This window comes from Cygnus olor, chromosome 6, assembly GCF_009769625.2.
Source record: "Cygnus olor isolate bCygOlo1 chromosome 6, bCygOlo1.pri.v2, whole genome shotgun sequence".
NCBI lineage: Eukaryota > Metazoa > Chordata > Aves > Anseriformes > Anatidae > Cygnus > Cygnus olor.
In genome coordinates this window covers 25,699,589-25,726,099 of record NC_049174.1, presented here as the reverse complement: position 1 = coordinate 25,726,099, position 26,511 = coordinate 25,699,589, and the positions used below count along the sequence as shown (strand labels likewise).

The 26,511-nt window shown below is 44.3% G+C and overlaps 1 protein-coding gene across 1 annotated transcript in view; it reads right to left on the bottom strand.

The window, feature by feature from the left end:
* The window catches only part of SEMA5B (semaphorin 5B), a 219,402-nt gene that overhangs the window by 17,561 nt on the left and 175,330 nt on the right, over nucleotides 1-26,511 (bottom strand). Inside the window, 9 exon segments of the mRNA XM_040561085.1 lie at nucleotides 5,456-5,661; nucleotides 8,815-8,859; nucleotides 9,770-9,919; nucleotides 10,830-11,000; nucleotides 12,719-12,937; nucleotides 13,588-13,813; nucleotides 15,202-15,349; nucleotides 18,255-18,398; nucleotides 21,490-21,671. Coding sequence (XP_040417019.1) covers nucleotides 5,456-5,661; nucleotides 8,815-8,859; nucleotides 9,770-9,919; nucleotides 10,830-11,000; nucleotides 12,719-12,937; nucleotides 13,588-13,813; nucleotides 15,202-15,349; nucleotides 18,255-18,398; nucleotides 21,490-21,671 — 1,491 coding nt within the window.

The following is a 26,511-nucleotide window of genomic DNA, read 5'->3' as shown; positions in this document are numbered from 1 at the left end:
CACTGGGAACAAAATTTATATTTCAATCTGATTTACTCTATTTATATACATATCTGTATTTATTTTTTTCCAGCTGATTACATCAGTTAAATCTCTCTCTCAAATGCCATCCAGCTAAAGCAAGTACTTAAGGGAGGCTGTTGATAACTTATTGACTATGTTGGGTATCATCAGCTCTTGGCTTATGTCTGAACTTTACAGTCACTTCCCAGGGCTTGAATGATATACAGTGATACACAGGGTCACTGGGAAAAGAAAAATCTTATATTACAGTGCTATTAGTGTATGTGCTGCGATCACTACAAATAAATGGGTTAGCCAATTTTAGTTGAAGTAGTAACATATCAAATTAAACAACAGGACACTGAAGCCTCAAGTCTTTCCATGGCAGAGAGAAACAAACATCCTCAAAGACAAAGGTTGACTTAGACAAACATTCCTCCGTGGCACTTGACGACAGTTAAAGCTCATTTTAACGTGAACCACTTGCTGTCTCTCTGCTATGAAATAGGTGTGATTTTCAGTGGCAGTGAAAATGACCATCTCCAAGAAACAGACATTTAAAATCCAAAGAGGGATCCACTTTCCTATACCCTGAGCTTTATTTCATATTGCAGTGTTGGAAGCCATGCCAAACACTTGTCCTGTTGTTTTATTCAGAAGGCTTCTTCTTCCAAAGACAGAATTGGTTTCTGTTTCATAACCTTCCACATTGATATTTTATTGTCATGAATTATTTGGGATCAGTAAAGTGTGGATCACAGTGTCTGGAGCCCTCCACAGGGGGCGTCTGCTCTGCACTCTCATTTGATTCTCAACAGCATTGTTCTCACTTCATTTAAAAATATTCATTCTATCTTCTAGTTTATATCAAGTCCTGGGTGACCTAGTGAATATTTCCCCATTTTCTGGTAGCTGGCTTTATATTTGCTGTATAATTTGGGGCAACTACAGGACTCACAGTCCTACTCAATTTAATGTGCATTGTTCTGGTGTCCTCCTAGAAACCTGAGGTACTCGATGAAACATCAAATATTTAGTTTCCATTTTTCATTGTCATATCCTGCTATCTCACTCAGTTTTCACCTCGCCTTCCCCCACATATATTTGCTCATTGACATAAATTACTATTTTGCTTGAGTACAACTTGCGTGTTTGGCCCTTCACTTCTACAAGAGCAGCAGTGATGCCTAGAACAGATGCAATGCTTTTAAGTGCTTCCCTAGCTTATTGGAGGCGTCAGTACAGAATGAGTTTGACTGCATGACTCATGGCTAAAGCTATGTTTAAGGAAGGAAGGATAAAGGGAGGTCTGTCCAGCACAATCGAGAAGAAAATCTGCAGAATCATCATCATAACCATCCTGCAAACTTACATTTCTCAGTAATCACATCTGGCTTGATACAAAGGCCATTGCATTTTGGATTTGGACCAATGTGCAGATGCCTTTGCCTGTCCACATCCCGTGTAGAGTAAAAAGTTGGCTCTCTTTATTGGCAGAGGATATAGCAAGAGGAAGAAGTTCAGTCCAAACCTTTTCTTCATGTGTGGCTGTTCCTAGAGCTCCTAATTCACAAGGGCTCAACCATGACCCTACATCCTCCTGCTTCTACTGCAGGATCATCTGGATTTCCATCAGCATGATGCTAACAAGCAACTCACATGAGTAAGACACTGACTAGCTGAAGCAAGATGTCACAAAAGAGGATCTTCTCTCTACTTTGATAGCCAGATATTAACTAATCGGTGTGGCAGTACTGGAAAGGTTGTAGATGGTTCTTTAACGCATCATGCCAAAATGTGAAGAGCGGATAATTTTTATTTCATTATGCTCTTGTTCTGCACGGACTTCAATATTGTCAGAGTGCTGTATGAACTTTAACCAATTAATGAAACATGAACTGCTTATTAGGTGACCCAAAAGGTCTCTCCCCTCCGATCTGTGAATAACAAATGAAAATCAACGTGCTGCTGGTAAATGCATGTGCATGAAATCTTTTAAGACATCATGGCTAAAATAGCTAATAATAAACCTCACAGCATTCCTGAGAAATCAAAACAGGAAGGGGAAATCAGCCAGCAAAAATAAAACATTCTTCTGCAAAACACTGCCTAGACAAGTTAGCATCAGCTAAATGATCAATAGGTCACCATTATGTATGATATTTACATCTGATCTGCATTACTGCATTGCTGGGCTGAAATGTCCAACAAGGCTCGTATCAGCTAGCACTTCCTTCATTAAAATCTGCCTTCATATAAAATTCACCTTGATTTATGCGTTTGCATTCAGTGTTATACATTTGAATGTAACATTGCCAAACTTTCTACTGTGTTCACCTGCTGGTTAGAGAGCAAAGAGATTTCAAGATGAAAACAAACTAAAGATGGTTGCAGAAGGCTTAGTATTATCAAAGAATAGAAATAATAGAGTTTTGCATATGCTCAGCCTTCTGCTGCCATTATGTCACGGTATATTATCATTTTCTGCTACTGAAAAATAGTCTACACACCATGTACTTCCTTAATCATGGGTTGATTAACTCCTTGACACACACACACACAAACCTGCAACAATTCTTTTGCTTTCATCAACTAAAAAATGTTTGGGGGAGGTTTTTTGGCATCTGCTGTGTAGAAACTTACTTGGGCTTCAAATCTGGAATTTCAGGTGTTTTCGCCTTCTTTCACGTGCACACGTTTGAAATTCAAATGGCCCCATACACAAGCTCAGTCCAACTCTTTTTTTCCAGAAGGTGAATTTTAGTTCCACCTTCACTTGAATGTTAATTGTGTAGCATCACAATAAAACCACACATGCTTCCTGAAGGCATGAAAAATTCCCTCCTGACCCTTAGAAAAATCTGCCAGTTATTCCTAAATATAACGCTGGCTAATAACAAGTTTTGTAATTACACAGCACAGAGTACACAGAGCCTTCCTTCTACTGCACTAATGCTATGTTCTTCAAGGCAACACTGAGGAGTGGCAGATTTATAATATTAAACGAGAAGATTTCAGGCAAAAGGTTAAGAAAGGCAGGCCAATGGAGAAGACGAACATACGGAAATATTCCACAGGAATAGAGGAAAGGGGCTTCACTTGATAAACTTTCTGTAAATCTATTGGCCTCATTCACAATGAATATGACTGAGGTTTTCTTAGCAAGTAGCCCCTTGCTCCTAAACATTTTTTGTCTGTAAAATGACTGCAGATTTATGCACTTGAACTGTTTCACTTCCTAACGTTCTATAAATAAGCCTCATCTGGTCTATTTCTCACTGTGTCCAAGTCCCTTCTCACTGTGCCTAACTCATACAGTCCCAGTTAGCTGATGCTTTCCTTCACGTAAACTAGACTTTTCAAAACTTGATGTAGTGCCTGGGCTCTTTATGTCCCATGAAAGAAGTCTCTAACAGCTGCTCACTGTTGCTACACACTAGATCAAGTATTCAGAGATGGATCTATCAAAGAGGTCAACTCCCTCCTGATACCGCATTAACTAATCTGCTGCTATTTTAAACTTTGCTTGGCCTTGTTATTACTTCTACTCCACTGCACCGCTTTGCATAGACATATTGCATTTCAGAATCCATTTACCCAGTCAATCAAGATCATTTTGGGAACAACTTAATTCTTCTAAATTATAACTATTCTTCCTATTTTAGCATAATCTGGTAAGATAGCACAGTATAAATTATGAAGAAAATGTTAATACAAAGCCAACCCTGCAACTATCTGCTTTTGCCCACAAAAAAAAATTTACCTCTTACCTTCTTTGTTGCTATGTAAGAAATAAGGGGATACTCTTGCTCACTTTCATTCTTGCAAGCCTTTCTCACTTGTGTCTTCCTATTGACTTTGCCACAACTCCTCACACAACTGAAAGGATTACTGTCATAGTTTGAAGCTTCCAGGATCAGGTCCCAGTTCTTTACCTGTGTTAATAATTTATTACCTAGCCCGTGTATGCAGAGTGTACAGAATAATACATCCTGTGAAATTTTGTTAAAAGCCTCTGAAAATCCCAATATGTCTGCCGCTTCCCTCCCATCTAGATCAATATTTATTTAATTTAAAAAAGGAATCCAATTTGCCTGACATGATTTACTTTCCACAAATCCATGCTGACTCACATTATGATGCCACATTCTTATTAAACTGTATGCAACTGTAGCCTTACGCTGCTAGGAAATGTATTTTCGAGACTGCATTTATAAACAGCGGAATCCTCTGAGGGGCTGCAATGCTCAGCACAAGGAGTAGAGCAGATCTTTATTGCCCAACTGGTCTGTTATTTTCCACCTCAAACTGTTTTCCTGTAAAACGCCAAAACAACATCGACTCTTCAAATGACTTGATGCAAGCTCTTACTTTTGATGTGTATTTACATTGCAAGTCATGGCCATTTATCAGGAGTTGTCCTGTGCCCTGCATTATAAAGTCCCTATGTAGAAACAGTTCCCAACGCCCAGGGAGTTTAGTCTATGGCAATGGTCCCACAGCTGATCTTATTGTTAGGCCTCAGTCAGAAGCCAGGCCACATCAGCAGAAACAGACAATCATAATGTCAACAGCACAGAGCTATACAAAGGAATAAGCAGCTGCAGGGTTTCTTTCTGTTTTGTGTCACATCCCAAACAATGTTCCATGCTGTTCAAGTGACCTTAGGCAGGCTGTTCCTCCCATGGTGACACAAAGCGCTTGCACTCATCCCGCTGCTCAGTTCTCTGATCCCTCACTTCACCTGGAGACTGATACTCAGGTACAGTGGTGTGCTACTGTTTTGGCATGTTGTCTCTTGCACCCTTAGTCCTGTCTTCTCAGCTAATGAGTGATGTTCTCTTTAGCAAGCAGACATGCCAACAGACTGTGCCCCTTCAACCTTCTCCTAAGGCCTCAGCTCCCAGGTCTGCTGATATTATTGAATTTCTGCATGCCTGTCTGAGGATAAATCCTGTCCGGTACTGACAGAGGGTGCAGAACCCTCTTTACTTTCTCATTCTCTCCAATTTGGCAATTCCTAAAGCATTTCCAGAAACTCATCCTACCAATAAGCATTTTCCCAGCTATTTGTCCAATGAAGTTTCCATTTTTATTCTTCCTCCCCTCCGTTTCCTCTTACCATGCACTAACAAAGCACTGAACCGAGCTCTTACTGATTTCTTAGAGGACAATTTGTATACATACAATAGTCAGAATGGCCTGGAGTATGTTGGTATGTACTTGCCAGACTGGCATTCATCAGTACTGTGAAACAGAACAAAATCCCATTGCAATAATGGGACTTTTTAACCCCTTTGTGATAGCACAGCTAAATGCCCCTTCAGCCCCATATGTAATGCCAACAGCTGGGCACAGAAACACAAACCCACCCAATTCAAACCACGGCATAAATACAGAATTGTTCAGGTAGTATCAAGCTGTTTGTGGTATTTCTCATCAAGTACCCTACCTTGAACTCCATGGGGGTGTACTTCTCATTCTTGGGGGTTGTGTTGCCCTTGTAATGGAGATGGTTGGGAGTGGTTGGGTGGATAACAGTCGACTCCTGGGACTGCCTCTGACAGCGCTGGCAGTACACATAAATCACAAACGTTAAGAGGCTAGAGCCAAAGAAACAGGAGACCCCAGTGGCAATCAGATGGATGAGACTAAAACCTGCAAGGGAATGACAAGAGATGCTATTTTTAAAGAACAGCCTTTTTCCCTCTCCCGACAAGACCACAGGTGCAAATCAGAGCTATGACATCTCGGGATCAACATTAATAAGCTGTTGAAGCCCGAGTCTTACGTTCCAACATAAACTGACATAATCTCCCTGCAAATCGGTCTCCCCACTGCAGCTCTGCCTCCTGCAGTTTAACAGGTTCATGCATTGTTTTCTCAAAGCTCCCTCCCTGTCTCTCCTCTCTCCCCTCTATTGATATTGAAACTAAACATTATGTTAAGCTGACAGCTAAAGAAATGAGCCATACAAACAATGCACGTTAATGGATTCCAAAGCATGTGCGTGTCATGGAAATAAGGGGATAAAAATGCTCAGTGTTTCTCTGAAGGGGAAGGAAAGGAGGGGAAAGCCCTTTTTGTCAGCTGCCCAAAATGCCTATGGGACTGTGTGTCGGGTGGGGGAGAGACACATTCCTCCCCCGTGTAATCCAAGTGCGCTCAGCATTCTTACTTATTCACAGAGGGGTACTGCCCTGGCCACCTCTGCACTACTTCAGAGGTGTATTTGTACTGCTAACAGTGAAACAGGAGTCCTCAAGGGAACGGGAATGATAGGGAGAAGAAAGGAAAGGGGGGTAACTGCTTGAAAAAACTGCTTTGGTTGGCTTTCTCCACAAAGATAGGAAGGCAGTTGCAGGCAGGTGCCAGTGGGGTAGCTACAGTGCGATTATTTCAAAAAGAGAAGCTCCTGGACTATAAAAGCCTCCTACAAAGATCTCTCCACGTGGGCTTTCAGCGGCACCCTCCAAGCACAGTGCTGACCCCAGGAAGGAGCTGCAGCGCTGGGAGTGCCTGCCTCCCCACTGCGGCTGGTGGGGGAAGAAAGTCAAATAGCACTCCTCGTTCCGCACTCCCTTCAGAGTCTCAAACCCCACGGTAAAATGAATCACCAACAGATCTCCACCAAGAACAGAAGAAACATTAGTGACCCTTACAGCCACCAAGTTAACGAAGCAACGAGAGGCACCCTTGGGTGGCAAAACTTTACAACCCTGTTGCCTTTTGCTGTGTGCAGGGGGAAATCTACAGAAAAAGAATCAGCAAGGTGACCCCAAATGTTACTGCCTTTCCCCTGCTTTTGCTCTGTAATCTTTCAAACAGGAATGACAGGGGCCTAGTGCCTGGGAGGGATTCTCCACTGCTGCTCCTCCAGGGCAGCCGTCCTGGGGAATGGCTGTATTGGCTTGGTGGGGTCTGCAGCAGTAAAATTCCCATAATAGTTAAAAAGCCAATTCGTTTGGACAGACTGCTGTGTTGACTTAACTGTGTGCAGAGAAATGGAAGGGACTACTCAGAGAGTGGCTTTAAATGAGGTTCATTCTTAGTCTGATCACGGCGTTCATTTTTTTGGTGCCATCTTACATTTTAACTGATACGCTTTTCAGATGAATTCTGCCCATTAGCTTGCTGCTCTCCTCTAATCTTTAGTTAAAAAATATCCTCCTGAGTTTAAAAGGAACCAAACCAATAGAGTCCTACAGCAAAGTAATGCACTTCAATCATAATTACAGTAAGGAACATACAGAATTTATTAGACTGACAAGCTACATTTATTTTTTAAACCACACTATAGAATTCTATTGCAAGATTACCACTTTCTATTGTGTTTGGATGATGGTCCAAAAAACAGCAGAAAGACGGTAATTTCCTACTAAATGTTGTAAGACTCCCCAAAAGACATTTCCTTTCTAAAAGAGCCCTGCCTCACTCATGAGAGCTAAAACACAGAATATGCAACTGTGCTCAGTGAAGCCACATAACACTGTCCCATTCTCCTCCTGTCCAGCTTTGCTTATATTGTAGTGAACGTTTCACTTCACTGTTATATTTCCCAATTCACTACAGTAGGAAATCCTTTCTAAAACATAAAGCTCTCTTACATTTCACTCTCACCTTTCGAAGACCCACCTGATTTTTCAGGTGAGTTTTAGCAGTATCTGAGGGATAAAATAAGTAATTTTGTCTGCGGTACTTGAGCCCCAGAGGGGAAACTTTTTGATTCTTCACTTGGAAAATACAGATTTTTTGAAATGCATCAGCTGAATTTCTGTTGATTGGCTTCCTTGCCAAATATTGTAGAATGCTAAGTAATTAATAAAATTAGCTAAGGTAAAATGCAGATTACAGCAGCAAATATACTGGTGGAAAAAGAAGGAAATGAGAATACAGAGCATAACAGAAGAAGGCCAGCCATAGGAAGAAATCCTGGAACTGAAATAGATACATTGCACTCTCTGAAGGGGGAGGAGTGATGCAGAAAGCTGACTGTTATGTGGTAGGTGCCGAAATCTTAATTCCATTGATTGCCCCACAGTCACAAACCGAGAGGCCACATTTCCATTCCACATGTGGCATGCTTTTTTTTGCCATGATCTGCACGGAGAGAAGAGATTTTGGCAGCCTGCAGATCATCTAGATTTCAAGAAAGCAGGGGTGTGATGCTAGTGGGAATTGACATAGTCATTAGTGTGAAACTAGCATTTTAAAATGTCGAAGGAACTTGCCATTTTCTTCAGTCTGGATTTTTATCACAGGGGCTCCTAGGGCAGTCAAGAAGTGACACTAATGACTGGATCTTTCCAATTTACATGCGGAAAGGAGACAACTTCTTTGAGAGGTGAGGACTTCAGTGAAAGAAAGTGCTTGGAGGACAACTATAAACTCTAATCTAGTCCTATATCAGCAAAGGAACTGTCTAAGAGACCCCATTCGGTGAAATCTTTATAGGTTACCTAAAAACTCCTGCCTTCAAACAGCTGGAGGCATACAGTGGTAAAATGAGGACTATCCCTTCGTTTTCCTGAACCATTTATCCAGTGGGTAGAGATAGACAAGCAATTTGCTCCCTGGTAATTAATGACCCTTGGTGGCCAACCCAAACCCCCAAATAAATAAAAATCTTGGAATTGACAAGTGGCCAGTGTGATACATTCCTCCAGTCTGACTCAGACAGCAAGACTCCAGTGGAATTAAGGCAATCACTGGGATGTGAACTGTATAGATTAATGGTTCGGTTGATACTGCACAGGGAGAAAAGAAGCCAGGTTAAGATAAAAACAAGATATATAGTTAGTGGTATCCTACCTCCACAGTTTGTGCTCTCATCAATGCTGGAGGCTGGTAGGATCACTAAACAAAGAGAAGAATATTGGAGAAAGTTGTCATTTTGCCACCACTTTACTCCTTTAAATAATTAACCACCCCCCCAAGCTCCAGACATGAAAAGCTGCTCCTGTGTTCTGCAGCAAGCTGAGAGTCTCTCTAAACTGAATGGAAAGCTCAGAGTGTAAACCACATGCAACAAACCTCTCCAAAGACCTGACAATTACAGTACCGTTACCTGAACACTGTTTAGATTCTTCAATTTAGGGGAAAGAAGGTAGCTGAGAGAACCATGGGAAAGAGACTACCACTGTCTAGATATCTCAGATTTTTAAGCCAGGTCATTATAGTCCAGAAAAGAACATTTGGAAGGTGTTATTCAGCCTAGACAGATATCAAATATTTTCCTGAGAGACTCATTTTCTGCAAAACATAGAGTGGAAAATGTTAATGACCGTCTATCCATCAACCATGCTGCTCTGTTAGACACTTGATTATTCTCCCCACTTCACACGCCAGTTATCTTCACCTGCCCCACCTTGTTTCTTCAGTCTTTTAGGATGCTTCCTTTGATACCTGAACTCAAGGACCTTCTGTTGCCTGCATCCATGCTGAGAACAGAGCTCATTTTCATAACCCAGCCTAAGATGAACTATGCAAAGTTAAAAGTTTCAGTTCAGGTGAAGCAATACTAGTTATTTATTACAGAACTAGGTAATTCTGTTTTACAAGAGAGCTGAGTTACCCCAAAGGAACGCCAGCTACCCTGTGCCTGCAACAAGGGAGTTGATAACATATGCATCAGTTTGCTTGTTTTTCTAGAAGCATACAAACCCCTTTTATAGTAGAAAATACCTCACCCTAGCTTGACACTCTGGGGATGAGCTGCTTTTCTGAATTGGCCCACCCCCTCCTTCTCCAACAACATTGTACATACCTGGAATTTCATTATACAGGCAATCCTGGTACTGTGTGCTGTTTCCAACGCACTGAGAAGAGTCTGGACTGTGCACCTCGCAGTAACGGCTGCGGTACTGGATACCCTCCTCATTACACAGACTCCACTCTGACCACTCTGACCAGCCACCTTAAATCCAAGATCAGGAAAACACATGGACAACATCACCAAGAGGATCCCTTGTGGAAAACAAACTTCTCCCATGCTGGAAGGTGTCTAGATCTTCACCTGGGCCTCTCACACATGTAATCCAGTGGTCTTCAGTGGATTTAACTATGTCAAGACAAATACCAGTGCAGGCATCACACCCTACTTGCCAGATTGAAGTTTTCTTAACACAGACTGAACTGGCCCTTGGTGGAGTACTGCACTGTGCAGAGTTGTTTCAATAGCTCCTATATCAACTCTGTGGTTAAAGATGTACAATGAGTTGGATGGCGCAATCTTGCACCAGGACCTCCAAATTTCAGGTTGCCTCCCAGGCATACCCCAAGCAGCCAGCACAAATTATAGCAGTTAAAAAGCTTTTGCTAAGGTCCCTAAGGGCAGGAGTCAGCCTGCGCTGGATCAGAAATACACAATGGTGAATCAAAACCAGCACAGATCTGAACCCTAAACTCTGAGTTGTAGCACACATTCATCTGCCAGTCTGTAAGACAGAAAAAGGAAGGATCACCCCTTCAGCAACTGCACAGATTGATGCTTCATGACTCCTTGTTCTTGTCTTGTAGCTTCCACATTCAAGAACCAAAGTCCTGCTTTTTCATTTACTTTAAATGGTTTGTCCATTAACAAGATTTTGCCTGGCCAGCAGTAGAATGCCAAAGCATGGTCTAGTGAACAAGTACAAAAAGAAAGGTGATGTGTTTCATTTGAATGCTAGGATGTCTGCTTTTTCCCTGGTTCAGTATACATTTACTGCATGATCAGAAAAGCTACTAACTGGTGGTGTTCCTGATTTATTTTTTAAACATTTTGTAGATGTGCCTTGCTCCCGCCACCACCCAAGCCAGCTGGAGCAGGGATGAGAACTGGCTACCTTCACACGGGTGCGTGTTGCAGAGGGCCTCCTCAGTGTGCAGCCCAATGCAGATATCCTCTCCGCTAGATGGAGCTGGATTGGTGCAAGTCCGTGTGCGCTGGTAGTGTCCTCCTCCGCAGGTTGCTGAGCACTGAGACCAAGGAGTCCAGCAAGACCAGGAGCCTTTCACTGAAGGGTATGGAAAAGCAAGGAGAGAGAGGTGCATGCAGTTGGTTACGCCTCTCACTATGACAAAGCTGGAGAGTCCCAGTATCTCACCTTCCGGGTCTACCCTGCCCAGACTAGCTAGCACTTTGTTGCACCCCAGGACATTTGGTCCTGACAAGAGCTTTGTATCAAGAGAGGGTTTGAAGGTGCTGCACTCTGTGGATACCAAATGAAGTCTACGCACAAAAGGACTGCATCGTAAAGCACCATAATAGAAACTATTCCTTAGGGTAGTCACTTTGTTGTTACACACCTTTTTATAAAACAGCTTTATTGTTATTATATTGTCTTGTCTGACACTTTACCTACAGCAACAGCGTATTTACTTGGAAAAACAGTGTTGTACAACCTAAGTGGAGTTTATATGGCACCTTTCTGCAGGGGACCCCAAGTCATTTAGTCCCAGCCTTCAGAAAAGAGAAGTTCAGAGGCTTTGTATGAGCACAGTCCCATAACACTTTAATAATAAATCCAGGGAGGGAATTAAGAACCCTCGTTCCCAACCCCTCTTGTCAGGTTACTAGACTACCTGATTTTCAAGTCCACATGCCACTACTTCAGGAGACAGCAACCTCATGACTTAGTGCAAGATGAACCCAGGATTTGTGTATACATATTGAGTGAGGCAGGGAAGAAGGGAGACACAGAGAAATAGCAGTCATGCACTTACAATAGATTGTAAAACATCATAGTGTCCAGGGAGAGAAAACAGCACAGAAGAAGGGCACAGACATTAGTGAAAAGCCACTGAAGAGTTTCCAAAATAGTACTAATAGCTGCCTTTATAGTGCTAGAGTTATTTTCTTTTTATAGGCCACAGAGTGCAATATTTGACACTCTTGCTATGCTCTTGCTACACATTCTGATCATGTTTTCCTACCTGCATTGGCACTTTACCTTTGCATTGTATTTTAATATCATAATAATACTATAATAATACAGCATTTTCAAGTGTAGGCCACAAACTATATTGCCAGAGTTAGATAATTGCAAGAACTGCAAAGAGGCAAAGTGATTTCTGTAAGATCACTTAAATTTAGCTTAGATAGCTATTATAGAGCAAGGAGAATGATAAGAGAGTGAGAATACATTAGTCAATACTCTATTATTACTATTCTGGACCAGGAGTGCAACATAAACATGAGGACAAACTCGAAAACCAGGAAACCAGGCAAGAATACTCCCTGCTGGCTGTGCAGGAAATGGTAACTGATGTCAAGAGTAGATGCCCATCGCAAGAACAATACGTAAGCAGGAGAAGGGGAAGAAACAAGTGTTCACAAGAAGAACTGCCACATCAAGCATCTCTCTACACAGCATTAAGTCACATTCATTAAGCCCGTCTCCTCACAAGGTGCAGGTGCACCATCATGCCCTCCACTGGATGGAGCAGCAAACCTGCTTGAAGCAAAACACTGCTAGACAAGCCACCATACTACTTCCTTTAGAGGACGTGGCTGTTTTACCCTCTGAGCCTAGGTGAAACATTAGTCACAGCACCAAAGTGTGTGTGGTTTACATACATGGATCATTACAATAGTTTTCAAATAAATTAAGGGTGAATCCCCCAAATTAAAAAAAAAAAAAAGGCAGATTGGAAATACTGATTTTTGGTGGCTCTGCCATTAAGATGGGCAAGAACAGCTCTGAATTTCATGCAGGAATATAATCATAGTTACCTGGGCAGGGATGTGGGTTGCAGTCTTGGTACTCCATCGCTGACCCCACGCAGGGCAATCCACCATTTTTAGGTTCAGGGTTTGTGCATGTTCTCTTCCTGATCCTAAAGCCCAACTCACAGTCCCTGGAACAGGAAGACCAGGCCCCCCAAAAGGACCAGCCCCCATTGATAATCCGTGCAGAGGTCTTACCAGTCTTGAGGAGGTCATCAACAAGAGCTTCAAGGAAAACAAACAAGACACCACATGATCACAAATCAATCAGTTGCTGAGCTTTTAAAAAGGACTTCATCTCATGAATACAATCAGGATTTATGTGCCCTGGGGATGAGTTTCTGTTCTTAGCAAGTGTTACAGGGTTACAGCATAGCTAGAAGGGAAACAAAATCTGTGCACATACAAACTGAGTCTAGCGATAACCTTGATAAATGACCCTTCTGGGTAGCAAACTGTGGTAGTTCAGGCTCTGCCCTCAGGACGCTGCCTTGGATCACAGCAGTAGTGAAGGGAATAACCCCAGAGGCAGTGCACAAGGGGACCTCCAGAGAGAAAGAAAAGTAAAGACACGCTATCCTGTAGAATAGCTTTTTTTTCTCTCTCTACACCCTGATCACTTGCCTGTTCTCTTTGGGGCAGCTTGGCAGTACCAGGAATAGATCTATATATACCCTACCACAAGCACAGGGATCATAACGGTGTTGACAGCTAAGTCACAGGACTCTCTCCATCCCCATCATTCTGCTGTGACATTAGTTGTGCATGCCAAGATTTATGCAGACACAACCAGTTTCTGGCTGTTCTGAGAGGATCCCCTTTCCACCACCAAATCTAGGCTTTCCCTGTAGTCCCCTGGAGCTGGCAATACATACAGTCAGTATCGCACACTGCCGAGCCATCATTGGGACAGAATCGACTCTCAGTCTTCTTCCTCCCAAACTGCAGCTCGTGGGGATCAGAGAGCTGGGCACGACACGTGTAGCGGAAGCGCTGCTCCTGGCGGGCACCGTTCTGGGTGATGTTGACAGGCATCCAAGGAGTCCAGGGTGTGTTCCTACGCACCTCTGGGCAGCTCTCTGGGTTGCAGGTCTTATATTCCTGCCAAGAAGGAAAACTACTTTGACCTTACTTATCAAACAGCAGCAGACTAACTGACAGAGATGTATTTATACCCTAGAAAACAAGGGGGTACGCTCTGGATCTAAAACAACCTCCATTCACCTTCTCTGACCTCACAGGTACAACACGGTGCTGGGCACACCACAAAACATGGGGACTACGGAGGCAGAGGTGCCTCAGGTGGACCTTGAGGGTGGACTATGCTTACTATTTTTATGTCTCCCTCAGGTTTGTGTTTCTCTGCTGACTCAGGTGTTCTTGCCCATCTGAGTCCTGTGGGGCTTAGAAAGCATGGTGCATCATGGGCAGGAGAATAATTCAGGCAGCGCATAATAATAACAGCAAACTAGTTTTCTGCTGTGACCCTGATACGCTGCTCTCAGGTCGGCCTAGAGGAGCCCCATGAGGACAAAATGTCAGTAAGGTTTATTCCTTGAAAAGTTTACTGTTTTAAGATGGTTTTAGATAATCCGTTTTTACAGCTATTTTTTTATTTTTGTTTGGTTGGCTTTTTGAATCCTCCAGTGAGGACTACGAAACATTTGCCATCCTTAGTGTAGAGATGAGCATCCACAGAGTAGAGTCAATATCCGGGTGGATGGGGATGTGGTGTTTCAGGGTCCTTACAATTCTCACCACCAGCAGGAGGATTCCAGTGTAAAGCATTGAGTTCTTGTCTAAAAATAAATAAATAAACCCATATTTTCTGGCAGAGGGAGAGCAATGTAATGCTTTAGGACTTTATGATTCTAGAGTAAATGCCAAACAGCTTGTGAACAGATGGGAGGTTCCAGATCAAATCTGCTTACACTGAAAGAAAGCTCTCCATAAAACTAATTAAAACATCTGCACAAAACAGCTGCCAGAATAGGAAAGGGAAAATAAAGAGAGAAAATTGGTAGCCATTGCCTCATTGATGGGTTAACTGGGTGTTTGACCTGTTGTTTACTCAAGTATGACAACGAGACTCATTTCTGATGTGTGCAGGGCCTCCTTGACTCAACAGGGTCATCCTTGGGAGTGGGATAGAATAAAAGAAATGTAGAGTGCTGCCAGTTAAAGGACTTGGTATCAAGCCTAGAGAGGCCTACGAAGTTCTCTGTGTGCCAGTCTGTTCTAACCCATACACACACACAGACACACACGCAGACACACACACACACTCAAACCAACTTCACTGACTTCTGGAATCTGCCACCTCTCTGCTTCCCAGTTCGTTTCAGCATCCTCTCCAGCAAGAGCTGAGGATAGCAATTTCTTCTAGCTTGAGAAATAAAACCAAGATGGAGAGAGGAGTTAAATAACACGTCCCTAGAAGCTAGATGTTAATAGGTGTCCCACATGCAATGACAATAAACAGTACATACCACAGCACAGCCTGGACATGTATTTCCATTTTCACAGGACCTCTGCCTTGAATGAATTCCTCCACCACAATTCACACTACATTTATTCCAAGGACCCCATGAAGACCAAAAAATTGGTAATGGACAAGGACTGTTCTCATTACAGAATCTGAAAGAAGAAAGCATATTTCTCAAATAATGTCTATGTCAGTACAACCCAGGGGCAAAATGATGACGGATGCAAAGCTACACTGCACACTGCATTTGGGTGCACTTATAGCATGCACAGAAAGCCAGCAGAAGGTTGACACAACAGTCAGATTAGCAGTATTAGTGCTCATAGCAGAGAACTGTGCTCTTTATAAAGAGTGGTTAACCAGGCTGACAGGACATAGTTGGAGCAAATGGTGAAGACTGGGTTTTTGAAAGTGCTCTAATCCAAACTTTTATGCACTGAATTTACACAAGAAGTCAGAAGCTGAAGCCCACGTGCCAGAAAGAGAGATAGTGGATGGTAAATATTTTAAAAATCAGGCTTTTATTTAGGAAACTAATACGAGGTCAGCTCCACATTGATCTGTCACTAACGGCAGGTGCTAAACACTTGACAATCTTCCTGTCCCATGATCTGGCCCTTACTGTTCCTTGGTTCCTAAGAAACTAGTGTTTGCAACTGGAGCTGAACTAGATGCTATATGCATCTAAAGGCAGGCCCTAAATTAATGTTATTTCATGTTCCCTTTAGAAAAGGTAACTTCAATTTTGTTCAGCTTTTTAATCAATATTGTTCTCAAATTGAATCACACAGGATTGTAATTGACTCAGATGTAGTCTTTAAAACCCAAAAAGGACCATTCTGAATGGCCACAAATCACACCAAACATTAAACTGTCCTGAATAAAGGAAGTTAAATGAATTGCCCTTTGTATTCTGAGAAATGCAGAAAGATCTGTCTTTAGTGACCACTCAAGGGACAAGCAACAGCCTACTGCCAAGCAGAGGTGGCCTTTAATGAAAATGTCAAAGCTGGAAACCAAATCAGGATGCCTTGAAGCATGTGTTTATTGAGGGGTTGGGTTTGAAGAAGCCCAGTCGACTGGCGGCTAGCAAATGTGACGCCCATCTACAAGAAGGGCAGGAGGATAGACCCGGGGAACTATAGGCCTGTTAGTTTGACCTCAGTGCCAGGGAAGCTCATGGAGCAGATTGAGTGTCATCATGCGGCACTTACAGGGCAACCAGGCGATCAGGCCCAGTTAGCATGGGTTTATGAAAGGCAGGTCCTGCTTGACGAACCTGATCTCTGGATGAGGGAAAGGCTGTGGATGTGGTCTACCTTGATTTCAGTAAGGCTTTTGACACCGTTTCCCACAGCATTCTCCTCAAGAAACTGGCTGCTCTTGGCTTGGACTGGCGTACGCTTCATTGGGTTAAAAACTGGCTGGATAGCCTGGCCCAAAGAGTTGTGGTGAATGGAGTCAAATCCAGTTGGAGGCTGGTCACCAGTGGCATCCCCCAGGGCTCAGTACTGGGGCCAGTCCTCTTTAATATCTTTATCGATGATCTGGATGAGGGGATCGAGTGCACCCTCAGTAAGTTTGCAGATGACACCAAGTTAGGTGCATGTGTCGATCTGCTCGAGGGTAGGAATGCTCTGCAGGAGGATCTGGATAGGCTGGAGCGATGGGCTGAGGCCAACTGTATGAAGTTCAACAAGGCCAAGTGCCGGGTCCTGCACCTGAGGCACAACAACCCCAAGCAGAGCTACAGGCTGGGAGATGAGTGGTTGGAAAGCTGCCTGGCAGAGAAGGACCTGGGAGTATTGGTTGATAGTCGGCTGAATATGAGCTAGCAGTGTGCTCAGGTGGCCAAGAAGGCCAACAGCATCCTGGCTTGTATAAGAAGCAGTGTGGCCAGCAGGTCTAGGGAAGTGATTGTCCCCCTGTACTCGGCTCTGGTGAGGCCGCACCTCGAGTACTGTGTTCAGTTTTGGGCCCCTCACTACAGGAAGGACATGGAGGTGCTCGAGAGAGTCCAGAGAAGGGCAACGAAGCTGGTGAGGGGTCTGGAGAACAGGTCTTACGAGGAGCGGCTGAGGGAGCTGGGATTGTTCAGCCTGGAGAAGAGGAGGCTCAGGGGCGACCTTATCGCTCTCTATAGGTACCTTAAAGGAGGCTGTAGCGAGGTGGGGGTTGGTCTATTCTCCCATGTGCCTGGTGACAGGACGAAGGGGAATGGGCTAAAGTTGCGCCAGGGGAGGTTTAGGTTGGATATTAGGAAGAACTTTACCGAAAGGGTTGTTAGGCATTGGAATGGGCTGCCCAGGGAAGTGGTTGAGTCACCATCCCTGGAGGTCTTTAAAAGACGTTTAGATGTTGAGCTTAGTGATATTGTTTAGTGAAGGACTTGTTAGTGTTAGGTCAGAGGTTGGACTTGGTGATCTTGGACGTCTCTTCCAACCTAGACGATTCTGTGATTCTGTGAAATAGTGCAGATAGCTCTGAATGTTAAAAAAAGTATTGTTTTTTAGTGATCTTGCATAAAATTTGCTTACTTTAGAGGGGAAGAAAGATGTTTTTCTGATGCCATGCCCTGCAAAAACCCAACCTTGAATCTGTGAGTTAAGCAGTATTCTGTCTTGAACTTGTTTTGGTGCATCAGCACATAGACTTAGCAACGGTGTAATTAGAAATGAAAGCTGCACACGTTGAACTGCCTCCTAAGGGACAGATCAGAACAGTGTAACTATCTGTAGATTCTGCACTGCTAACAGCAGACACCGCTTCTTCTTTCACTGAGGTGGTCAACCCTCTGTTTTGGGGATGAGAATACTTGTGAGGGTCTCAATGGTCATGCCTGAGAGAAAAGGCAGCTCTGCAGTCTGGGATGGTCACAGGCTCATTGCAAAAGAGTGGCCATGCATGTGAGCAACCTCATCCCTCCTAGGCTCTGAAATTCCTTCTGCTGTACATATTCAGCCAAACAGCCTTCCTCTGCATTCATAGAAGATCCACCACTTCCAGCTGCCAACATAACAACAGAAGTGATCACACGATGTTGTTAAGGTATCTTACCTCTCTTCTCTGCTCTGTCCAACACAGACCCTGCCTCCATACCGTGGAGCAGGGTTGCTGCAGGATCGCTGGCGGACCTGGAAGCCTATCCCACAGGAGGTGCTACACGGGGCCCAGGAAGACCAGGGTGTCCAAGCGCCATTTCTAACAAAGAGTTTGAGAGAGAACAGAGTATGGGGGTTACCTAACAGTCTGCCTATGTCATGCCATGCTTTACAGTCAAACAGATATGTCTCTGATAGCAGAATGCTTGAACCAGTTGGAGAAGAGAGACATTCATTTCAACCAGACTTCACACCAGCTAATATTTAGCGAAGGGATTTCCAAAAGTGCTTAGCATTGGCCTTACTTCCTCATCATTGAATTATCTAAGAAATGGATAGGAAGAGAATGAAGCCAACACTGAATGATTTGGAAAATGCTTGCCAGGATTTGCTGGGCAACAGTGTGGTTGCTACAACTCTCACTGACTATTCCCCCATCATCTCCCCCATGTCTCCAAACCCCCCTTTTCTGAGCCAACAGCTGGCCCCAAAGTTCTATCTCCTGGACTCCTCTGCAAAGAGTGCAGGTTTTGAGGCTCATCAATGCCAATTGTGCCAAAGGATATTAAAAACTTCCCTCTAATTCAGTAGGTACTGATGCTTTAAATCTCTTACAGCAAAACTGTTGCCAGCTCCAATCATTCTCTCACAAACCTCATAATATTTGGTGTTTTCCTAAACCCTTCGGCATTGAGTCCTATTAGGTGGAAATCTCAAGTTTCATAAAAAATAACAGTAATTGTTTCTAGCTTTCATGGCAGCCTGCAAGCATCATTGTAGTGTGACCTTAAATCTGTAGAAACCAGAAGGCAATTAAGAGCTCAGAGGTAGGATAGAATTTCAGGGTTTAATGAGTGATCGCATCTCGGATGAGAAGTGGAAACCGAGCCTGAAGCAAATGTGATGTAAAAACCCTGAGTTTGCACCTCACAATGGAGATGTCGGGACACATGCATGTGGCTGGCTTCTGTGAGGATGCTGCCATGCAGTACCTCCACCATGTGCTCACACAGAAGCTGACATTATCATCTTTAAAATCTCCTGATTATTAAAGCTCACCTTGCTCTGATTTAGCTGCACTACTAAACCTCGGAGCCTCACTAAGGCAGGCTGGGAGGAACTGTATCTCATCTCTTCTGTACTGCAGGTTTCATTTCATTTGAAGCCAGTGGCAACGCTCTGTCTTACAGAACTGCCTCATCTTGACACTTTGCTGCCTAAAGCCAAAAAAAAATCTCTTTTTTGTTGTTGTTGTTATTTTTCTAAAGAAAAATCTTTCTAAAAAGTCTAGTCAAAAAAACAACTCAGGTGCTCTCTGGTTCTTGAAAGCTAAGCTTGAAAACAGATGTTAATTTTCAAAGCATTTACTGAACTAATAAAACTGCTGGCAAGAAATATTTTCTGGCGTAGCACCAATGAGGGCAGAGGATGAAAGTTAAAACCCACATTGCCCTTCACACTTTTTCTATTTGTTATCAACTCTTGCCTGTTCTTGGCAGCTTTATTTCAGAATCTTGCTAGCTATTCCTCCCCTCCTCCTCTTGCTCTCTCATCCCTCCTTCCCTTCCCCTCTCCTACCCCAAACAAGGTCATAGAACAAGAAATTCACTTACATAAAAATGTTACTCTTCTAAGTTATTCTTCCATGTTTTAACCCACCTACTATATCCCCAGGCCTTAATCCAAAGCAAAGATTATATGTTAAATTGTGAAAGGAAGAAATCAAATGGAATTTGCTATTTGCTGCTATTATGGCAAAATAGGGTAAGTAATCTCATCTAGAAATTCATCAGGAAAACAATTCTCAGCATCTATTTGTGTGTTCAACATTTTTTAACAGAAATAAAGACACTTTCCATGTTCAGATTTCCAGCTTTCTAATAGAACTCATCTTTAGTCATCCTGATTTCTCTTTCAAGAAGAAAACTTAATGCCATATGAAGTCAATTAAAGGAAATTTGAGGGCTGAGGTGGATGTAGGATGACCAGATGTCCCTATTTTTCAAACCATGCTGTTTTCCTGTGTCTTAAGATTGAATAATCTATTTTTCATCCCCTGCTCAGAAGCTGTTCTTGCCTCTTTTGCCATCAGAGTAGTGCTAAGAAACCCATCCCTCTGGCGTAATTTGCCTTTACCAGTGACATGAACAGACAGCCTTGGGAAGGCTCCGCTCAGCCCACGGTGGCAGCACAGGGGTGGGAATGACTACACATCTTTTAGGTAGCACAGCCCACAACTGGAAGGAGAGATGCCAATTCAAACATGAGTACTGCTGAATATTTGGTGCCAAGACCAGCACTGATCTCTAGGGAGGAGTCAAGAGACAGCTGTCCTTAATGGAATGAACATCTGTAAGGAAGATAAAGTAGATAAAAACCGAATTGACCCAATATTTACCAAAATACTGGCTGGCCCCACCCTGGTTAAGTAGTGCTTACCCTATTGCCTCGTCTTTCCTTGAGGCATGACATGATGTAGTCTGAGGGTGATGGGGTAGCATGGGTATAAACACCATGGCTATGTATAAGGCACCCCACCAGAGGACATTTAGCTAGCATACTGCTGAAGCATGAGCTCCAGGCTTCACTGGGAACGTGGCACTTTGACACAAGCCAAGCTGCATGTGTTGTTTACCTGCTGTGCCCAGCAGACGTGCCTCCTAGATGCCTCTGGCTGCCAGGCCAGCGTGCTGCAGGCAGCGCACAGGACCGCAGAGCAGTGCAAACAAACCTTGCTCGCAGCCACGCGAGGTCCTGTCTCTACAAGCACCGTTCTGAAGGAGCTCTGCTTTTGGCAACACAAGCTCAGAATTCAGTCTCCGCAAAATAACGATCGAGAGCTTACTGATGTTTTTTACCTTACTGTTGTTCAGTTGGCTAACAACTGACTCTGCCTTACTCACCTCCTCCTGATGGATGGGTCACTACTCACTGTACCCTTCAGGGATACTGTGGCACAGTGTATGCAAGGTTAACCTTAACATTAATTTGGGGTGCCCAACTTCCAAGGGCCCTGGCTGAGACACCTGAAGGCCCCAGGCTCCTTCATTTTTCACTGACCTCATGCTGGACCTCATATACCTCAATTTGGCTGGGATACAACATGGTCACAGAAACACAAGGAAAGAGATAAGCTGTGGACAGACACAATTCTTGTTCCCTTCCCAAAAAGCACAGAGATGCCGAGATACCTTGAACAATTGGCGACCTCAATCCTGGCCCCTTCACAGCCACGACCTCCACAGCGAGGACGCGGGCTGTCACATGAACGTGACCTACACATACAGGAGCCCGTGCTGTCCCCATCCGAATGCTCACACAGTTGCCATGGGGACCAAGGCCCCAATCTTCCATTTGTTGTCAGGTTTTTCACCTAGATTAAAAAAAAAAAAAAAAGGTCATTAATAGCAAGTTTACATTTCTGGAGACAGCCCCACAATAGAAATGCCAAACAAAGCTGCCGGGGGGATTAAGATGCAGCTTAGATGGGAGCTGTCTGTGCTTGTGAGCAGGATTCAAAGCAGAGGGTTGTTTTCAGGCTGTGCTGCGCCGGTGTTTACCTCCGAATTCCACCCCACATACCTAACGTGTGCGCGCAGGCACCCGAGCCTGCCCCGCCAGCGCAGCGCCCATCTGCAGGCCGTGAGGCCACCGCACTCGCGCGCCCCACACGGCGCAGCTGCAGCCTTCCCAGCAAGGTGACGGCCAGCCATGGCTGTTCCCTCTGCTACGCTTCTGCCTCTGGGGTGTTTGGGCCTGTTCCTGCCGAGTATTTCCTGAGGCAGCGGTTGTGTAACCACAGCGACCGGCTCAGGCTGAGTTTGGCCCTGTCCAAATGCGCCATAAGTGGAACTGCCTCCGTTTCTCAACAGTGCTGTAGCCTATGTGGCTAAGCTGGGTGAAGGACAGAAGGTGGAGGAGATGGTGGTGGCTACAATTAATGCTTAGGATCATGTACTGGGCTGAAGAGCAAGAATTCATCTCAAGGCAATTTACAGGCCAGACCACACTGATGTTTGTTTCCTCTGCCCCTTGTTTCATTGCCTGCTCAGCGTCCAGGAGCCTGAGGCTTGAGCTCCCTCTGCACGACATTGAAGTGAAAATGCAGTAGTCCTGTGAGAAAAACAACTGTTCCAACCCAGGATGGCCTTCCAAGAGATAGGGCATCAGAGCCTGCTCCCATGTCTTGTTTTAACCATTGCTGCTAGGTGGGCCCAAAGATGTGGGCTGAAGGATTGCTGCTGGCAGCCAAAGCTGACTTGAGAAAAGCAGTGCTGCCTGCTGCTCTCTGGATCGCTCCCAGGCCCCCGCCACCTTCTTGTGCCCGCTGCTGCTGCTGCTGGAACCAGCTCTGACAGCAAAATTCAGCAACTCCAGGACCATGCCTGGGAGCCTGCTCTGACACCTCTGCCCTGGGCTCCCCCTTGTTCCTGCCCAGGTACAGGTGCACCCCAGCGCAGCTCAGTCCCCTACCATCTGGGAACTGCTGCATTTAGCTCCTACATCAGACGACACATTTCCACACCGTGGTAACAACCTCAGGGCTACACAGCCCCCCTCTCCCTGTCACAGAGGTGCTGCACCCAGATAATGTGTAGAGATATAACATCATAGACCACCTGGGCAAAGCAGAGTAACGGTCCCTGTAGAGCAGAGAACTCTCCCCCGGTTTCTCTGAAGCCCCAACACACGCCAGGTAGCACAAGAAATTTGGACGCAACAAGCAGTTAATGCAATGCTGAAGGTCTTACAGCCATGATACCCTATGGCTACAGGGAGCCCATAGTATCGTGGTATGCAGCCAGCTGTAGGAAGGTTCAAAGTGCTGTGCCAGATCCAAGGTCTGCAGCTCGAGAGTGACGCTGATGCTACTCCTTGAGGAGCTGAGGGTTACCTTGGTTTCCCTCCCATGCCACTTACCTCTTCTTCTTCTCCTTCTACTTCGTGACTGGCTTTCTCCTTGCTACAGTGCAGCATCATGATGCACCCTTCCCCAGCAGCTCCCCCCATCCTCCCCCACCCACGTCCCAAAGCGCAGAGCCCCACAGGTGGGACAGCACCGAAGGCAGCTGCCTGCGCGTGGCTCATCCCCATGGGGTCACTCCTGGGGTGGTGGGATGCTCAACAGCTTTGGTAAACCAGTTGGCAAAGGCAATGCTGGGCTTGGCCTTGATGTTGCACGCAATGAAGAGCAAAGAAAAGAGGAGGCTGGGGCCCTGGCGAACGGCCTTGACCCCAAATCTGAGCCAGCTACCGCTGACAAGTCCCACTGTGCCATGCTTGGCTGAGCTCTGCAGCCAGCAGGATCAATCCCCTGGGCTGCCCCGGGCAGGGGGGGGATTCATTTCTCCTGCTTTCCAGACAAGGAAACCAAGGCACAGAGAGGCTGCGAGCCTGCTCAGGGTCCACAAGTGAGCCAACTGTGGGCAAGAGAGCAGTGCTTTCAAACACTCATTGTCTTAAACACTTTGCTCTGGGCTTCTCTGAGCCTGGCACTACATTAAACACCCATGATGAACCTCTGGTGCGCCGTCATTTTCCCCTCTCACCCATCTACAGCAACGTAAAAAATACACAGCAGTGACCTAGAAGTAATTTAGATCTGTTACTGTGCTTGTCAGGCAGCAGTTGGGGGGTTTTGAGCATCTGTTGCAAACCTTTGTTTGCAGTAGATTATCATGTCGTCATAAAAATTTGCTCTGGGCTGCAGGTTACAAAGCAAAATGCCCAGAGAAAAGAACATTGGGTTTTGTTGTTGTTTTTTGAATTTGTTGTTTTAAACATGCATGCAGTCAAAAATCAACACTGTTTGGTTGCTAAAAGTCAGGGAGAAAAAAAAATCAAAAGAACTACTTGAAGATATTTAACGCTAGATTTTTATCTCCTCTTTTCTCCTGCCTTACAAAAGTCATAATCCAAATATTGGATCATTTCTGTTCATTTTTGAGCCAGAAAGCCTTGCTGATTCCAGCAGGGAGTTCTGTTCAGAAATCAATGGTATGATATGGCCCGTGGCTTCAATTAAAAAAAAAAAAAAAAAGCTGACAAATAATTATTGGCTCATAAGTGATACTGGGAAGCAACCCAAAAATTAAACAAATAAGCAGCCATAGCTGAAATGTTGAGATTTATAAACGTGTCACGTTGAGAGTGTGGGAAATTTTTTTTTACTTATGAAATTACATTTGGATTATTATTCCATCTTTAAATTCATAATAATATCTTCAAAAGAGCAAACTTAGGAAGCGGGATAAAAACTCATCTGCATTGAGCTTTTTCAGGAATATCTTTACAAGGTAAATCCTTTGTAGCCAACACAGCGTCCATCATACAGAGAGGACATCTTTAAAAACATCCATGATCAAATGCCCGTCTGTAATCTGACATTACTACTAATTCCAGAGTTCTTGTACTAAGTAAACTGATATACTCCTACCAAAGGTGTCACCATTTTGTTTCTTCCCTGTACCATCTACAGGCTCAATTGCACAATCTAAAAATTCCGACTGACCGCTCCTACCTCCTGCTGCCAGGATATTTTCAATATTCATTCTGATATTACTGATAAGGCTAGAAGCATTCCTTGTCCTTTTGTTATATCTGTACCTCCTCTTAGGCTTCACATGTCAACTGCTTATAACTTTATCAAGCTTTGATTATTTCAGCTGGAAGTTGCCATTTTGGCTGTTTGATAGAAGCTGAAAGTTCTTTCAAAGTTTCAAAGTTTCAGTCAAAATATTTAAATAATTTCTAAAACCAAATCTAGGAGGAAAGAGTGTTTGTCCATAAGTAGCAACATTTTCTTGGAAACAAGCTAGTGATCAGAGCAAGGAACTGAACTTTATGTCATCGGAACACCTTCTCGCAATTTCCATGAAAAGCCACTCAAATCTGCCTAGGGTATAAAATTCCTGGGAGGTGGGGAGGAAAACTGTCAGTTTTCAGAGACTCATGGATTTGATTTTGGCACGTGCAGTCCCCTCTGTGCACTGGGCAGGCTCCAGTGTGGGCCAGAGTAGGGTTATCCTGGGCAGTACAGCTGAGCGGCAGCCACACACGAATTGAGAGGGGCTGACTACACAAGTCTGTTAGTCACCCCAAAAATGAATTGGGGGATCTAATGTGCAAGAAATTAGAGTAATATGGAGCAGATGCCAGAGGACTGAGATAGGGGTTTGCTGGATACACCAAGTTGGGACTACGACGAAAAACCCATGAGTTAGAGCATCATTTGGATCAGCATAAGGAGGACTGGACACTTAATCGGCATTACTCAGTTCCTGAGTTGCAGACCACCATCATCAGTGACACCATGAACTCGGTTACTAGAGTGTGTGAGCCAAATCTAAACTTCCTTTCCTGCTGGTGGTTCATGTTGGTGTCAGAAAGATATAAAGTAGGATACAGTGTTGTGGTTTTTTTTCTTCTGCTAATTATATATATTAACCATTGCACAATGGTAAATTAACCAGTGCACAATATGTTAAAACACCGTATGATTAACTCTGTATCTAAGGTCCCTTAATATTAGATCTAGATAGTGGGAATCTGTGGTGCAATGTGGTGCTGTACAAAGATGTGCAGAGCAGCTCTGAACAAGCACGTTTGCATAAGATCAGCAGTCAAGTTGTGTTAGTGTTGTGGTTGACTCACAAATGCCTGGCCCTTGTAGGATATAATTCAATAATATGCCAGTTCTGGCTTTAAAAGTTTGTGTGTGCCACTCTCTTAGCTGTGCCAGGACATCTGTTTGTGGGCTAGGCTACAGAAGAACTCCTGAAATTATGCGAGTTAGGAAAAGTTTATTTGGGAGGAGTGCTTTTAATCTACACCATGTCACACTGGAGTGTGATCTCACATACAGCTGTACCAGCACAGCTGAGTGCCTGGTGCCTGGCCCAGAAAAGTGGGGTGAGAAAAGCCAGGACTTCTTAAGATGGTAACTCATCAAACTGAAGTCCCAGCACGGGCCTTTTTCACCAGTGACAACTGGCATTGGGTCACTGCATTCCTCTGCCTTTCCAGTGGTGTAACATGCTGCCCTAGACTTGCCTCTGCTGACCACGATCTTTACCCTGCACTGAACATGAAGAACATACTTGTACATTGCTGATGGAGGTGTTTAAATGAGCCATCCCATCCCATGCCAGAGGTGAATTCATTCCAGCAAGGGGCAGAGGAGAAAGAAAAAGGAAGCACTTGCATGTGGCTTC